Source organism: Rattus norvegicus, chromosome 19, assembly GCF_036323735.1.
Source record: "Rattus norvegicus strain BN/NHsdMcwi chromosome 19, GRCr8, whole genome shotgun sequence".
Taxonomy (NCBI): Eukaryota; Metazoa; Chordata; class Mammalia; order Rodentia; family Muridae; genus Rattus; species Rattus norvegicus.
Window position 1 is genome coordinate 72,208,946 of NC_086037.1, and position 18,258 is coordinate 72,227,203.

An 18,258-nucleotide genomic window follows, 5' to 3' on the forward strand; every position below is an offset into this window, starting at 1 on the left:
GCACACCAGTCACTAGGATACCCAAGTCAGGGTTGCACACCAATCACTGGGACACCCAGACTACAGGGTTGCACACCAATCACTGGGACACCCAGACTACAGGGTTGCACACCAATCACTGAGATACCCAGACTACAGGGTTGCACACCAATCACTGGGACACCGAGGTCAGGATTGCACACCAATCACTAGGATACCCAAGTTAGGGTTGCACACTGATCACTGAGACCCCCAGGTCAGGATTACACACTGATCATTGGGACACCCAGACTCCACCATTCTCTAGCTATTAGCACCATTCTCATATTGCTGGTGGATCGCCACTGAGAAAGAATTGCAACATTTTCCCTTGCTTTGTTTGTTATGTATAATAGAAATAAAAATTTTCTTATTTCACTATTTATTATTATTATTTACATTACTAATTATTAGTTAAGTCTCACCCAAGTTTCTAAATGAATGAAGTGTGTCTTTGAGAAAGGCGGTTGGGTTACAATACGGAGTGTCTCATAGGACTGCAGTACCAGTGTGGATTGAGAGCTTTCCTTACACATTTCTTATTCCAGAAAAAAAGTCACTCCCATCATAGAGGAAAGACAGAGCCGTCCATTGTTATAGAAGCTGGTAAACATTTAGACCTTAAATTAGCTATGGGGCATAGCGTTTCCAATACTCCTTTCTCAAGATCACCTGTCAAAGTTCAAGGCCTCTAAAGAAAGTTGTCAACTTGCCTAGAACACAGTACCAATCTCATCAGCAGAATCACACACCAGCCCTTCTATACGTCTGGTCTAAAAGTCACAAAACTAAGACATTTATGAGGTTGAATCCAAGTGCCCTCTGTCTTACAGAGGTAAAAACAGGAGGTGAGAGAGGATAGTTTTCAGCCGATTTCACAGAGGTTTGTACTGTTACTTTTCTTGCTGCTGTGTGGAGACGCCTTACAAAAGTAATTAAGGAAGGAGTGGTTCGTTCTGGATTAGTTTGTCCAGTACAGCCTATCTTGGTAGGACATGTGTTCGCAGGAGCCTAACACATCTCCCCGCGTTGCCTCTGTAGTCAGAAAGCAGAGAGATATATCCTGGTACTCACTGTCTTCTTTTCATTCAGTACATGATGCTAGCTAGCCCAGAGGAGGGTCCCACTCACACTTAGGGTAGGTCTTTCTACTTCAATTAACTTAATCTAGAAGCTTGCTTGCAGACATGCCCAGAGGTTTGTCTCCAAGCTTATTATAGAGCTTGTCAAGTAGATAATGAATTTAACCATTACAAAAGGCTTTCCTTTTGAATGAAGACCTAAGCATGCATGGGGTCCTCTGTGTGCCCAGAGATGCCCAGAGGCTTTATCTAAACTACGGTCTCCTCACTCTGGGTGATTCTTCTAGTGGTGAGTGTCTGCTCATCTTTGCTATAGGGAAATAAGGAGGCATATTAGAAATCTGTACTAATGTAGATAAATTTCATAAAATCAGACAAGATTGATGACTGACCCTACTTAATTCAGAATAAAGGAAGGGAATCTAATTTTTCTATTTCTCCACACCCCGTTTGCTACAATGAAAATGGCATTATCTTTTGAATCATTTCCAATGAAATGATTTTCAATATTGTTGTCTTTGTGACATTTGGACAATTAGAATTCATTTCTTAAGCCTACTGGAAATGCCACAATGCTTTTTCTTGTTTTCCATTTTTCCCCCAGTGGTTCTCTCTGCCTTGTTGCCTAGGAAACCACTATCGGGTTGAGTTCTTTTTGCTTGGTTGTCAGGCTGCCAGAGTGATAGGTAAAGTTGTTTAGATTTACTGGTGTAAAACTGCTACTTAAATATTAGAAATATTTCATCAATATTAAAGCGGTTTATCTCTCCAATTAAAGAGCGGCCGACTCTGATGCTTGTAGAATACTAAGCAGAGGATTGTTAACTGCGTTGATTGTGACTGGAACTTTATTTTGCAGCAGATTTATGACAACATTTGTGTTATCACAGTGGGTTAGTGCTAAATATAGCACCTTGATAAAATCATATGTAAATGTTTGGTTATTTCTTTGGGGAGTCTAGATATGAGCTGTGATTTCCCAAAGTGTGAATATAAACATAAAATATGTCACAAAAATTCTATTACATGTTAGAAAATTTAGGTTCCCCTCTCTTCCCTCTCTTCTTTTCTTTCTTTCTTTTTTTTAAATATATTCATTTTATTTTATGCGTGAGTATTTTTGCTTGCATATGTGGGCTGTGTGGGCATGCTTAGTGCACAGAAGTCAGAAGAAGGCATTAGAAGCCCTGGGAGTCCAGCTGCAGGTGACTCTGAACTACCGTGTGGGCACTGTGAATTGAACCTGGGTCCTCTGCAAGAGCAACAAGTGCTCTTAACCACTGGGCCACCTCCACACCCCCTCTCCCCTGAATCCCTCAACAATTTCCTCTTTAAACTTTCAAAGGGAAGTTGAAAGAAATGGAGCCATTGTGCCCTGGATGTCGTGATAAAAGGTTAATGCAATCAAGGTTGTCAAGCCATAGTTTTGAGATTATGCTTTCACTGTGCTAAGTTAGCTGATCTGCAGAATTACCAGAGTCTTAAATTCGGAGAGACGTGTTTCTGAACAGCACAGTAATCAGTATCCTCTCATAGCCTCTGAGCTTTGAGGTAAGGCCAAAGGGACTTAAGTGACAGAAGCCCCGACAGTGGCTTCTGTATGGGCCAGCCTTCATGTCTCAGGGCGGAATCTGACAGTTTGCTAAAAAAACCACAGGATTTTAGATCCACTGTAAGCCATTGGCATTAGAATCTGTGTTCCTAGCTGGATCCCCAGGCCTGACCTGTAGTTTGTGTCAGCATACTGGATGCTCACTAGAGATGACTACAGTATTTGTGAGAACATGCCTAGACTCAATATACACTAAATCTTTAATACTTCTGGGCATTACCCTGAAGCCAAGTATTTCATGAAGTATGCTCAGATCTTTATGACAGGCTAGTGAAACACACAGGTGCATGTGAGCATGCGCGCGCGCGCGCACACACCCACACACACACACACACACACACACACACACACACACACACACATGCACGCACAAGACAAGATTCTTTTCCTTCAGTTTGACACTCCTCCTTCATCAAGTCTCCTAGCAAGACAATAAACTACGATCAATTAAGAACCTATGTTTCTCATCTTTACCTAATAGGAGACTGTCTCATTCTTAATTCTTTCCCGTGGACCTCCTTTCTGTCAAGAATGTGTACAGATATTCAAGCTCCAGTTGGGCTATGTGCTGAGGGAGTCTGTCTTTCCTATTCCATCACTATGTGGTCTGCTGAAATGCATTTGCTCTACGGCTGCCCTTCGGCAATGAGGACTCCCATGCTGGGAATTTGTTCATGCCCTAGACTTGGGGGATTCTGATCCCACCCTCCTTGAGTGGGAGCCCATCTTTGTTCTGATGGCTGAGACACGAATTCATTTCCACTGCCACTTGGGCCTTCACTCTAGTCAGGAGTTCTTACTCTTCTAACGCCAAACCTCCCTACCTGTAAAATATTTTTCTTAGTCTTGCTCTGAGGAATTTCCTGTTGGTGTGTTAAAGCTCCCTCGAATTCTTGCCCGTGGTAAATGTCTACCTGGTGTCCATGTTCCTACCCCTGATTGCCTGTTACAGATGCAAAGGATATATTAACACGTCCATTACTCCTCCCTTAAGGAGAAAAATGACCGCATTAGAGTGTCAGTGAGCCCTTTCTACCCATTGAAGGTAATACACATAGACGTACAGCCATATGCTTCAGGACCACGAAGCCTTCCTCACGGCTTGGAGCAGCTGCCTGGTGCCAGACCAGCTTATTACCAGCCAGCTTGTACATGACGCCACTGTGAGGAATCGATCCAAAAGTGGAACATTGCAAGATAGGAACATAGACAGCGTGTGTCCTGTTCTCCCCTTATAAACTGGCACTTCCTTTCCCATCATCCCTCACTCCGTTTAGCTTTTCACAGTACCGGTCCCCGGTGACATAGTGTGCACCGTTTCTTTTGAATCCCTTTCTCCTCGCTGAAATCTGTTTGCCCCCCAGCAACTAGTTGAGTGACTAGTGTATGGTGAGTCCTTGGGCTTCCTTAGCGAAGATTCGTTTTTAAGACTAAAATTCCATCTGCACCCACAATAAAATGCAGGGATTCGGGAGAGAGTGTATTGCACTCCATTTGCCTAAGCATGTTTGAAGCCTAGGGTCCATCCCAGCACCACAAAAATAAATCAGCCCAGTAACAACAACAACAACAAAAGTGTGGAGAGTGTAGGTGCTACACACTGGAGATTTAAATCTGCCTCCATGAAGCAACCGCTAAGAAACATGTGGGTGGAGTAATTCTAGAACAGAAAACCATCTAGTTGGAGTTGTGGACCAGTAGTCCCTAGGTGAGGGGAGTTGTTGCACTTTTCTACAGCATTGTAGGTCAGAGATTAGAATAACAAAGGGTAGGAAAGTAATGCTTCTCAAAAGTTAGCCTGACAGTTAGTGAAGTCTGCAAATCCTTAATAAGATAATAGAAGACAAATGGCCAAGGAGAGAGTGTGGGCCTCTCCATTAATCAATAGTCAATGGCAAGTTTGAGAGACAAATTCCTTGTCAGATATAATTGATCACTTTCAACTTTGATTACATAATTGTTGACCTGAACTGGTGAAGTTGTAGGGATGTGAGAGACTTGATTTGGAGAGTGTAAAATTCGTAGTGAAGTGTCGGCTTTAACCTTAGGTATGTGGTGCTCTGGTGTTTCTGTAGGGGACAGCAATGCAAACTTAATAGGAACGACAGTAAGATGATTGCTGGGGCTCTATCTATTAGTGGCAGTGCTTGAACAAGCCATTCATTCTTCTTTTCTCAACAGGAGAAAAAAAAATGCACCCTGGGCTACCAATATGGATTGTTTCCGCTTGATAAAGCGATTGACCTTACTATAATCTTGACAGTGGGTATACAAAGAGATAGCTGGAAGCCAAATTTATTCATAAGTTTAGTTTATAAGCCAACATCTCCACAAAACATTTCCAAGTGCCATTTTCTGTGCTGGAGGAAGAATTTAATAATGAAGATGAGCTCAGACTGGAGTAGTCGTAGGAGCACAACTTCCATTCAGCCCTGGGAACCTCCTAGAGGAGGTGGGCCTGGGAACACCTGTGGCCTGGATGCCTTCCAAGCCAAGTGTTCAGCTACATCTGGGCATGAGGCATAGAGCGGCGTTCGGACCCGTCCTCACAAAAACCACGACTCTCACCTCAAAAGGAATAAAGAGACGGTTCGTTAGGAAGCCAAGTGTGAATGACCGTGGCCCAGGAATACATGTTCAGGCCACCCCAGATTGTGTCTTCCAACGTGGTAACATTTTAGTGGTGTTTTACAGTAACAGAACAAAAAAGTTCTAAACCAAGGCACTTTTCAAATACGGTGCTGGAAATCCTGGTGGGCAGGTTACTGCAGAGCGGGGAATCGCAGCGGTAGGCCTCAGATGCTGCTTGAGAATATTCTTAGCCTGTGCATTGGTGGACGCTGGCAGTCTGTTAATACATTTCACACGACTTACATAATAGTCACAAGGATGTTAGGTCACACAGGGAGATGGGCAGTAAGTACCTAAGATGGGCTGCGATAGCCCAGGGCAATTTAGCTCTGGACCTGCAACAATCTAGCTCTCCACAAACGTTTCTGATCACTCACTCAGCCTTTGTATGGAATGGTCAACATGGGAAGGGATTTTTCTTTTTTTTTCTGGAGACTTCAGATAATAGATCCTAGAAATGCAGAGACCAGGATGTGTTGCTAATGCGGCTGTGGCCTGACCAGACCAAGAATGCTAGGCCTCAGTGCTTGATTGGTGGTTTAAGACAATCACGTATGCTTACCAAAGGATAAAACCAAGCTTGGAGCGCTACAGTAAATTAAGCAGAAAGCAACGGACTTTCCTCATTCATTCCTTTCTGAGCTTTGAGATGCTCCCCATGTAGATTCTGGTGGTGGAACTGCCAGTCTGGGTAGGGCTAAGCTCTTGGCCATGACGAGTGTATGGAGAACGGTTCCTAGGCTTGGTTTGGTGCATTTCCATCAGAGGGTAAGGTGTTCTTTTGTTTTGTTTTGTTTTGTTTTTTTACCATGGCATGTGTTAGTAACTTGATTCTTCCCACAGTGTGGGCTGTGTCTCTGGGAACTGTGTGGTGGCCCTGGGGATGGGAGAAACGGTTTCGTGTAGAGTAATTGTGCTGTTTGTATAGCAAACTCCATTAGAAACCTTGTGGCTCTGTGCTGTTTTTAGATCTGATTAGATACCTTGCCAGCTTAGGCAGGGTTTTTTTTTTTTTTTTTTTTTTTTTTGGAACAGGTTCATTCATTGCCTCAAGTGGTTAATAATACACGAGTCAATGGAAGAACTCAGAGAAGCAACGATTGGTGTGGTGAGGAGGAGGCACTGGGAAGTCCAACTTAACACTTGCGTCTCCCGTTTATCATTTGTTCCACTTCCTTATAAGGTTTACCCATTCTTCGCTTTATTTAAAAAAAAAAGCATATAACCTAGGAAAACAAATCAATATTTATAGCGCACTAGCACTGCAGAGAGTCTGGAATCTTGGGACGTTGGTTTATTGCTGCTTTAGCCCTTCTTCAAAGCAGTGGTGACATCAAACGGCCTGCACAGCTGTCCCGGGCCAGCGTCTCTGCACATCCCTCTGAGCTGCAGCCAGGAGCTTAATTATTAAAGATGCCCATCTTTGAATTTTCTTTTTAATGTTTTAGAGGCCAGACTTTGAACATCTATATATTAAATAAGTCAGAAGACTGCTCGGTTGGAAAGTTTCATTATCGTATTTTTAAATACTTCTGTTTTCCTAAAATTAGGGCTGAGGAATTTCAACAGATAAGAACCAACTACATTATTGCAAATAACTGTAATGGGCATAATGAGATTTTCAGTGGTGCTGCAAGTCGGCCACCGGGCCATGGTCACGCTGTAAGTTGTACAAGTCTTACGATGGTTACCTTGTAGAATCACTTTGACGGAGAGTTTCAGCAAGTTGTTATCTAGATCATGTTGGGCTGTGGGAATGCTGTCTGGGAGCAGGGGAGTTGTCTGGATGAAGATAGTTCAGGAGGAGGACCCAGTCTTCAGTGTGGGTAGAAGCATCCATTAGGCAGGGAACGCAGTCTCCCTGAGTGGAGAGCGTGAGCTTGAGCGCTTGTTCTCCACTCCAGACTGGGGATGGTTATGATCAGTTGACTCTTGATCCCGCCACCCTGACTCCCCCAACCGTGGTGGACTGTGACCCAGGGTTGTGAGCCAAGTACCTCCTCTCTGAAGTTGCTTCTGGCAGGGTGCTCCATCGCAGCAACAGGAAACGAAAAAGATTATTACGTCATGTTTTACTCCATCCTTGATGGCCAGGGCGAAGACGGCATTCTGTGTGCGACACTAAGTTCTGTTGCTGTGAGGAGAGACTAGAGGGGTGGGGGGCTCTCAATCATAGGACTTACCCACAAGTCTAGATATTTATCGTAATCACTTCCATTTGAGACCTCTACTGCTTGCTCAGAACTTCCCCCACATTCACCGTGTAGCTAACTTGGAACCTGTCCTCACAGCTTTTGGTATTTGCAAGCCGTAGTGTTCGTAATGTTGCAACGTATTTTGCGGTGCCTTGGAATGCCTTTATACTTTCTTTGACATACTGCTAGATGGTTATTAGTTCCGTTTTGAAGAGGTTTGATGGAGGATCCTGTGAAGGATCCTGTGAGGTCATATGTTTGTTCCTCAGGAGGACCGGTGCAGAGGTCAGTGTCGTCTCTGGTTTTACCAGGTAGGAATTATCCCTTGAAAACTGGAATTAATTCCAGGCCTGTGATTCTTAGGCTCTGGCTCATGGGTCCTTAATGAGTCACTGACACTATTTCAAGGGGGCCAGAAGGTGACATATTTCCATTATGATTAAGATCCATCCCCCGAGCTGGGTGGAGGTGTAGTAGAAGGCTCAACTACCCTGAGCGACACTCTGGCCTCAGTCCCCACCCAGTCAGAGGGCACAAGGAACCTGTGTTGTATTGTTGACTTGCCTTACAGGAGGGTTGGAGCAGGCCAAAGGTAACATGCTGGTCACTAGGCAAGGGCCAGCATGTGCTTCATTTGTCTCATAGACACTCTCTCTCTCTCTCTCTTTCTCTCTCTCTCTCTCTCTCTCTCTCACACACACACACACACACACACACACACACACACACACACAGCCCTGATTGTTATTCAATGATCCAGGGCAAGCCCTTGCTTCAACCTGACTTCAAGTTCACAGATGTTAAATGGTAGATGTGAAGCATAAGACATCTCAGCTGTCTAAAGAAAAACAACAACAAACTGCTAGGCAATGACTTGATCAGGAATCTTTTAGATTTCATAGAGAGAGAGAGAGAGAGAGAGAGAGAGAGAGAGAGAGAGAGAGAGAGAGAGAGAGAGAGAGAGAGAACGAACATATGTTTGTACGTACAGGTCAGAGGTCGATATTGGGTGTCATCATCCTTATTTTTAGACAGATTTTCTTGCTGAACCCAAGGGATCCATTTTTCTCTGCTTTTTCAGCACTGGGGGGACTCTTGCTTACACAGCAAACGTTTAACTCAACTACTCATCTCACAGGACCTGGAACATTATTTTTCCTTTTAAAAAGGGCAGAAGGTCCTTGGATGTTCAGAATTCGGTATCTGATGACAGAAGCCCATCAAACAAGGGCAGCGACTGACAGTGTTTGTTGCCAAATATAAAATTCAACCTAACGGTGAAAAGCAGGTTTTGGAAACCCACACCCATTGTGAGCATGACTGACAGCTTCCCACCCCATAACTCATTCCCAATGAGATCAGTAGAGACATTAACATATGTGATTTTTCTGATAGGGAAGAGAATGTGTCAACATTGAGAAGATTGGCGTAGCTCAATAACTAATATTTTCCAGATGACTAAGGCTACAGAATAAGTAGATAGTCCATTAAACGTGTGAGATAGACAAGCAGATTTTAATGTAATGGAGATGTTCACACCCATGTTGCGTCTGACCTTTGAGAAACTGCTATTCCTCAAGTATGGAGAGGAATCTCCACAATTATCTCAGAAGGCAATTAGAATATGATCTCCCCTCCAGCTCCACGTTTATAATGCTGCTTTTCTTCTGCACCTTTCCATTGTGCAGCAGTAGCGCCTGCAGAAGCAGATATGGGATCCAGGTGTCTTCTATTGTATAAAACACAATGTAGCGGCTGTCTCTTCTCTGTTAACGTGTGCATTGCTTTTTGTAAAATCATTGTCACAAACTTAAATTGTTATGGGGCATGTAGTGGGTTTATTATTGTTGTTTAAAATGAAAAAAAAATTGGTAAATATTTAGCATTTTTTCCTTCCACCCTGGGCCATGAGTTGGAGCTGCTGTTTGAGGGCTCACTCACTTTTTTTTTTTTTTGCTACTGTTTTGTTACATTGTATAGCCCTGGCTGGGGCTTGAACTCACTGTGGCCTCAAACTCAGAGCTCATCCTGCCGCTGCCTCTGAAGTCTTAGCATTGATTGCATACATCACTACACATGGTCTCTACTTTTTTGATAAGGTTAGGTCCTGAAGTAAATGTTTTGAGAACCACACCCATCTCAGCCTGTTCTTCTGTACTGTTTTTTATCACCAAGCCATCCATTCATGTCCGGGCTCCATTAACCAGTAGGACCCTTTCTTCTCTAGTGTCACGTTTTCAGTATATGGATGGGTGCTGCTACAATCTGCATTTATAATTAGTGTACTGTTCAGCTCCTCCCTGAAGAGAAGAGGCCATCAGTTGAGTATATAGCTTTCAGAATTTATGTTTCTGCTTTGAAGACAGCAACATTCCTCTCCTTAATAACTGATAGCGACGTTTGTAGTCATAGGTAGAAATTGGATGCTTTTCCTGATACATTGCTGAATAATAACTTACTGATTTCTGTGGTCACTGTGCCCTGACTCAGAAGCCTGGGCTCTCATCTGGAACATTGATCTGTGACCACAGTTGACTGTTCCTGTTGTGTCTTTGAGCCCAGCTTATCTGTGAAGCAAGTCACATGCTTCTCTATTGTGACTAGTACAGAACTCACATTAAAAAAACTAAAATTATTCAGACCCTCCAAGGGAAGCCATTTCTTCTAATATGCTATTCCTAAACCTTCGTGTTCATGTAAGCTGCCTAAAAATGCCTTATAGGCACGTCCAGAGATGTCTACTACAAGAACCTACACCTACTCAGGTGGGACAATTAAAATCACCAGCCACAGTCGTCCTAAGGGGAAGCAGCAACTGTGTGCTTTGCATTTTCCTGGACTACCTTATCAAAGAAAAGCAGGGTTCTCTCCAGCCTAATTCTTTAGTAGGCTGTCCAAAGATTTTTCTAAATTCTATATTACTAACTCTGTAGATGCAGTTAAAAGTTAGATGAAATAATTTTTTCTTTTTCTTTTCTTTTCTTTTTTTTTTTGCGTTAATTGTCTTACACAGTGTTTAGGATGTTTTATCTAGGCTCACTGGTAAATAAGATCAGCGTAGGTTGTTGCTGCTCTCAGTTTGGTATTCATCACCTGCCAGACACTGGCTCTCGTTTGGAGCCTGTAGTCCCCTTGTTAAGCAGGATCTTCTGTCGTCATTCTAGGCGCAGGTGACTAGAGGTAGAGGACAGCTGGCCTTGCCTAAGTAACCAGTGGTGCAGCCCAAATACCAGATCAGGCAGCTTTGATCAGAGCTAGACACCACCCCCCACCTCCCGCTTCATTTCCCTCACCAGGGCTCTTGAAGGCCCAGCCGGATCTGTGTTTCCGTGCCCATCCCTTGTCTCTTTTCAAAAACATTACTTGGGCTAGAAAGACGACGGCTCATCCAATAAAGGCTCTTGCCTCCAAGTCTAAAGAGCCGAACTCCATCCTAGGACCCCACACAGTAGGAGAGACGCAACTAGTGCAAGTTGTTTTCCAACCTCCACGCGTGTGCCGTGGCACAGACACACCCACATACATACTCGGACACGCAATAAGTAAATGTGATGAAACCTTAAATTACAAAACAAAACAAAAAAATTTTAGTCTTTGGATCGAATGCCTCTTTCCCAGTGTGGCGTTCTTTTCTGCTAATTCCCATTCTCTTTTTGCGTGTGTAGATATGCCTCTTCACGTCCGACGGAGCAGTGACCCAGCTTTAACTGGCCTATCCACTTCCGTCAGTGATAACAACTTTTCCTCAGAGGAGCCCTCCAGGAAAAACCCCACCCGCTGGTCCACGACAGCTGGCTTTCTCAAGCAGAACACCACTGGAAGTCCCAAAACCTGCGACAGGAAGGTAACCACCTCCACTTGTTTCTGTTACCCTTGGCGTCTTCTGTCCTTGGTGCCAGTCAAGCACGGCCATGTGCTCCTTGGGCATAGGCTGTGGCCCTGTGTGAGTGTTAGTGATTTTCTCATCTGTGTATAGAGACACTAATGTATAGTGTTTAAATTTTCTGATGAAATTCAGTGCCATGTACTGAGTATGGCTATCTATGGATCCAGGTTTTGAAATGATAATATATCATTAAAAGGTAGCTCCTCCCCTTTCTCATGCCTATGCCCCTCCCCTTTCTTGTGCCTATGTCCCTCCCCTTTCTCATACCTTTGCCCTTCCCCTTTCTCATGCCTATGCCCCACCCCTTTTTCATGCCTATGCCCTTCCCCTTTCTTGTGCCTATGTCCCTCCCCTTTCTCGTGCCCATGCCCCTCCCCTTTCTTGTGCCTATGTCCCTCCCCTTTCTCATGCCTATGCCCCTCCCCTTTCTCGTGCCTATGCCCCTCCCCTTTCTTGTGCCTATGTCCCTCCCCTTTCTCATGCCTATGCCCCTCCCCTTTCTCGTGCCTATGCCCCTCCCCTTTCTTGTGCCTATGCTCCTCCCTTTTCTTGTGCCTATGCCCCTCCCCTTTCTCATGCCTGTGCCCCTCCTCTTTCTCATGCCTATGCCCCTCCCCCCTTTGTCTTCCTCAGTCCCAGGGATGGAAGCTAAAGCTTTAACATGTTAGGAAAGTTCTTTAACACTGAGCTATAAAAACAGCCTCTGAAGAAAGACTCGAACATGAAGCGTTCCCTATACAGTGCCTTTCTTTTTTGTTGCTGGGTTTTTCTCTTCTTCTCTTTTCCTAGGAATTTCTTCTTCTTGTTTTCTGCGTGACCTTCTGGAGATAGATATTTTATACACAAATGAGCAGATCAAAGAACTTACAACATCCTAGACTCAGAAGCATAAAAGCATACTTCGTGCTATTTTAATCTGTTTCTTTCATCATTTAACCCAAGTTTTCCTTCCTTCGCAGTGGAAGCATGCTGTCTGGTCATAATAGCGCAACTTGCTCTTTTGAGCATGTTCCTTAGTCCAATAAATACCCTTTAGTCCATTAACCTTATTGTCAATATCCTTCATCACCTGGTCCTATAGAACCCTACCGGCCCATTCTGCCATGTCTCTAATCTCTTAACGAACTTTAAGCCATGTTTTCATTTTTCATGGGTGCATCTCCAGGACGAGAGTCTGTGGATGAGTTTCATGGTAGCCAGGAATTTAACACAGCATGGCAGGAAGGTGCTGTTACCATGCAGCACCAGCCACATTAATATTGAAGTGGGCGTAGCTTGAGTATTTACTCTTACTCTTTGCATTTCTGTGAAAGTTCCTAGTGCAGTTTCTGTTAATTGTGTTTTACATTCCAACACACTCTTGTCTTTATCAGTATTAGTTCAAGTGAAAATAAAGACCTTGAGATATATTTATATATCTGAAATAAGAAGAATCAGGACAGCAGTATAGTTTTGAGACAGGGCAGTTGAATGGCTTCAGTCCCCAGCACAATGACAATGTAATAATAAAACCAACAAGAGTCTTAAAGGGCAAATGTAAAGAAAATGTTGCTTTGGGTGTTAGTGCCCATGGATTTAGCTGTTATCTTTCCTCTCGAAGATTCTCAAAGGGACCACACTAGGTTGCTTTCTCCTTTAGGGCAGCTTGAGCCCAAGAGAACTTGAAATAAACTGTCCAAAGAAGCCAAACACATCCCTGAAAAGGCCTCGTGGCATTTAACTTTTGTCAGAATTCACTCATATAGCTATTTACAAATTTATAAGCAAATGAAGTTTATAGTTAAAATATTTTTTTAAACAGTGTTTCATCCAGTCATGGTTGGCAGGCTGGAGCTATGAGTGTCACTGGGTTTCTGTTGGTGACTCAGTATCTTTGGCATGTGACTTAGGTGTAGTATCAGCAGACAGATCGGCTTTCATTCTATTTGAAACATAGGGTCTTACTACTTGGAATTACTGGGAATTTCCCACCACTGGACTCAGACCGGTGGAATCATTTGTATGCAGACTCTCACTTGCTGAAGCTCCAGGGAGCCATCATCCTCCTTCCCACTTCTGCGTCAGAGCACGGCATGCAAGGGGCATATTGAGATGCTTAGAATAATTAACCAAATGCACTTCTGCCTTTGTAGTAAATAATATGTATCTGTCATTGTGAAACACCTGGGAAAACAGGAGAATCGGATGATGTAAAATCTCCAGCATGGAGATGTCAACGGTGGGTAGTCACACCACCCCAGACAGCCTTTTATCAGATCTCATGGCCACGAGGTGTTAGACTTGATTAGTATTTGGTTGTGGGTACCAGTGAACAAATACACACAAATTCGTGCATGTGCACACATGTGCACACACACACACTCACACACATTCACACTCATGCTCACACACACGCTCATGCACACACGTGCACATGCACATACATACACACACTCACACACATGTGCACATACACACACATAAATACACACCCTCCTGTGGTGGCTCTGCATACCTGCATATTTCTACATTTTTCTTCTACTACAAAGATTTTTCTATTTGAATTTTATAACATTTTTAAACAATGAAATATTCCATTGTACAGTGTGCTCTGATTTACGATCTTCTCTTGGACATTTATTTATCTGTCTCTTCTCACATCGTAAATATTCAGACTGGTACACAACATTGAATATAGTATTGTCTTTCTTAAAAATGGTGACATATCCAACAAGCTTTCCCTCTACCACACAGAAGAGTGCTCAGTGTCGCCCGCAGCCACACTTCCCGAAGGAAAGGCCTGGATCAATACGGGCTTCTAGATGATATTGTGGCCCCATAGGGGATACGTAGAGATAGTGGGTAACGTGGTGTCTCTCTTGTTCAAATTCTCAATTATTAATTTACAAATTTTATCTAAAGTATATACTGAAGACTGGAGAGATGGCTCAGTGGTTAGAAGCACTACCTGCTCTTATAGAGGACCCAGGTTTGATTTCCATCACCCACGTGGTGGTTCTCGACTGGAGTCTGTTAATTATAGTCACAGTACATTCAATGCCTTTTTCTGGCCTCCATGAGCACAGATATATAGGTGGTGCACATATATGTATGCAGGCAAAACACCAATATACATAAAATAAAAATAAAAAATCTTAAATTATATGCTGTTAGTAGAATAAACATTTTCATCAATCTATCTATCTATCTATCTATCTATCTATCTATCTATCTATCTACCTACCTACCTACCTACCTACCTATCTACCTACCTACAAGCAGAAGGCACTAAGCAGATCCTGCTGGCAGGCAGTTCAGTGGGTAAGACCACACTGCCACAGTGTGGTGTGAAAGCAGAGGTCTCCCACGGGATATTGACACATCCATGAGTCATTTACCTCCTCCCTCAGAAATTAAACAGCGGTAGATTTAGCATGAAACTGCACATTGGCAAATTTCCAAGAAAAATCCTTATCCAATTAGTGGAGGGGGAAGAGAGGTGTGATAAAAACACCTCACTCTGTTGTCTATGGCTTTTTAAGTAATTTATTGACTTTCCAGAGAGAGATGGGTGGGGAGGCAGGCTTTTGAATGTTTTTTTTACCTCTTAGCTTTCTTATTTCCGTTCAGTGGCCATGCCGGGTATTTTCTTAAGACCACCTGACACATAATAGCCACTTGGAAAGGGGGTTTCTAACTTAGGCCTCGACTACCTCCTCTTCTTTGAGAAATGGGAACTCTTTCTCCAAAGAGAGAGAGAGAGAGGGAGGGAGAGAGAGAGAGAGAGAGAGAGAGAGAGAGAGACAGAGACAGAGACAGAGACAGAGACAGAGACACAGAGAGACACAGAGAGAGACACAGAGACACAGAGACAGAGCAGAGACAGATAGACAGACAGACTGATTTTTGTGAAATCATAGCAGAACAGAATCTGGAACATATATTTACCTTTGTGGCATTTATCTTCTTTTCATATTTGGATAATACACTTAATCATTTCCTAGTTAAATTTAACTTATTAGCTCAGCCTCTGGCCAATGAGAGATCCTGTGGACAGTGCCTGAGGCAAGGACAAGACAGACAAGGTTGTCCTCTGGCCTCTGCCCTTGCGAACCTGCATATATTCAAGTCCATTCCTCCTCAACGAGCATGAGTAGGCACGCACTGTACGCACACATATAGAGCATCATATCCTAGTACCCTTGAGCAGATGGCTGTGAAGAAGAAATGGTGCCTTAGTTATCTGTGAGCTAAGTTTAGGGACAGGTGCTGCTGTAGTAATCCCCAAACCACCTCACCCTTACCTCCACCACAGCTTTAAAGGAGGTCCTGCTCGGACCCAGACCTTAGGCTGCTGTTTTCAACACTTCTGATGTTTATTCCTGTTGGAGAGTTCTATATCCATGAGTTCCCCTCTGTTTTATGTATTAGGGGACTTTAGATTCAACTCTGTGCCACTTGGAGCTTTTAATTAGTGATGGTTGTAGTCATCAGGACAATAGCCTGACTCCAAGTGCTAAGCTCACCTGATCCCACCGTCAGTCCTATTTCATTTGACTCCCTCCCTGCTACGTTTAGGATATAACCGTACTTTAAACCACAAGGTTTGTGCTTAAACTTATGAAATTTAAAGGTGCTCTGGGATATGATACTTTACCATATATAAGGAAAAATCCGGACTGAAGTTGGGATCTTTTACGAATACCCCCAGAGCCACATGAGGCTCAGCGGAAAGCGGGTCAGCTACACCAGCTTTCTTAGAAGCTTGGACCGTGAAATAATACCGAGTACACCATTCTGACTTTAAAATTCTCAGTCTTGGGGTTGGGGATTTAGCTCAGTGGTAGAGCGCTTGCCTAGCATGTGCAAGGCCCTGAGTTCGGTCCCCAGCTCTGAAAAAAAAAATCTCAGTCTTTATCCACTTACCGGGGTCTTGGCCTTATTTCGTCTTTTAAAATTGGCTTTTGTGGTAACTGTGGTGATTTACCCTGTAAACTTAACTGTTTTATGTCAGAGTTAGATCCAGCCACTAATAGCCCTGCCAGTGAGCACCCTCCATGTGGTTCATCCTGGAGCATCCTTGGTGCTGTTCTGCCGGTTGCCCTTGGAGAAGTGCATTCCCCCTTAGGTTTTAGCAACGTGGGAAGAAAGATGGTCCTCATGTGTACCAGTTAGCTTCACGTTACTCTCACAAGGTAGATGAAGGAGTCAGTTTCTATAGAAATGAAAAACACAAAGGTTTATTTTGGCTCCGACTTCTGAGTGGGGTAGGTCTGAGCATGCGGGAAGGGCTGTGCCTCATGGCGGAACCCCCCAGTAGGTCACACCACTGACTTCATCAGCTAGGAGGCAGAGAGATGTGAGTGGGATGTCTAGTCCCCTCGAATGTCAGTGAGCTAAGCTTCACATAAGACCCCCTTTCTAAACATCCAAGTACTTTCCAGTGGTACCACCTTCAGATCCAGCATTTTAATGATACACTCGTCTTGGATGGGCCTTTGCCCACCTTAGCTTTCTTTCAAAGCACTGTGTGGTGCTCTGAGTGTTACGAGCTACAACTTGTAAGGTAGCCTCTGAACTATTGGTAGCATTGCTTTTCCCATTTTATTGATAAGAAGACAGAGACTTGGTGAATGGCCTAATGGTTGAACATGAAGAAGTTGTAGCCTGAGTTCACTTTTAATACTTTAATCCCAGCATATAAACAGATAAAATAAATTCTGGCCTGTTAACAATGTACCACCTTCTGATAAACTCTGAGGTTTGATAAATGGCCAAATAGCTTTTAAGTTGAATCTTCCCAACTGTAAAATACTTTGTAATTTTTATAAGCAACTTTATTCACTAAAATTAGAACAAGACTGGAAAACTTCAGCAAGTCTGTCATGACCTAATGTTTCTAGTCTTGGTTCACAGTGCTCTAACTTTGTGCTGGAGAGACAGGAGAGGACCCAGTTTCCTTGCTGGCACCAATGTCAGGAATTGGCTGCCCTCCTCAGCCCTCCAAGGGAACTCCCATAGATATCCCCCACCCCAACATAGTCATAAATAAATGTAAAAGAGGTGCTAACTTCATTAGTATAATTTCCAATAACCTATTATATCCACTGATTCCCACTCCCTTTCATGCTACTTTTGATGAGTCTCTCCTCTGTGTTCTTAACATTCATATAGTCGTATTGCTTTTGAAAGGGATACAGTTAGCCTTCTTTTGTCTATGTAAATTACTCAAGACAGCTTACTAAGCTCAAAGTGATTATGTCATTTTACTAGAGCAGTGGCTTTCAACATCCCTAGCACTCTGACCCTTTGCTACAGTTCCTGTCTTAGTTAGGGTTTTACTGCTGTGAACAGACACCATGACCAAGGCTAGTCTTAACAAAGGACAACATTTAATTGGGGCTGGCTTATAGGTTCAGAGGTTCAGTCCATTATCATCAAGGTGAGAACATGGCAGCATCCAGGCAGGTATAGTGCAGGAGGAAGGCTGCTAGCAGAATACTCACTTCCAGGTAGCTAGGATGAGGGTCTTAAAGCCCACGCCCACAGTGACACACCCACTCCAACAAGGCCACACCCACTCCAACAAGGCCACACCTCCTAATAGTGCCACCCCCTGAGCCAAGCATATACAAACCATCACAGTTATTCATGTGGTGACCCCCCCAACCATAAAATTATTAAATTGCTTCTTTATAACTGTAATTTTGCTACTGTGATAAATCGTGATCTGTGTTTTCTGATGGTCCATTTGTGACCCACAGGTTGAGAACTGTTGTGCTAAAGTATCTCTCCATGAGTCCAAACTGGTATCACTGTAACTGAATTTAAAAAGTTAGGTGGAACCAAAGAGAC

At 43.5% G+C, this 18,258-nt stretch overlaps 1 protein-coding gene across 18 annotated transcripts in view; it reads left to right on the top strand.

Annotated features, from left to right (window-relative positions):
- Pard3 (par-3 family cell polarity regulator) overlaps positions 1-18,258 on the top strand; it is a 549,854-nt gene that overhangs the window by 231,526 nt on the left and 300,070 nt on the right. For all 18 annotated transcript variants that reach the window (XM_017601371.3, XM_006255836.2, XM_017601370.3 and 15 more), the window contains exon 4: positions 11,204-11,382. In XM_017601371.3, the coding sequence (XP_017456860.2) occupies positions 11,204-11,382 (179 nt within the window). The remainder of the gene's footprint in view (positions 1-11,203; positions 11,383-18,258) is intronic.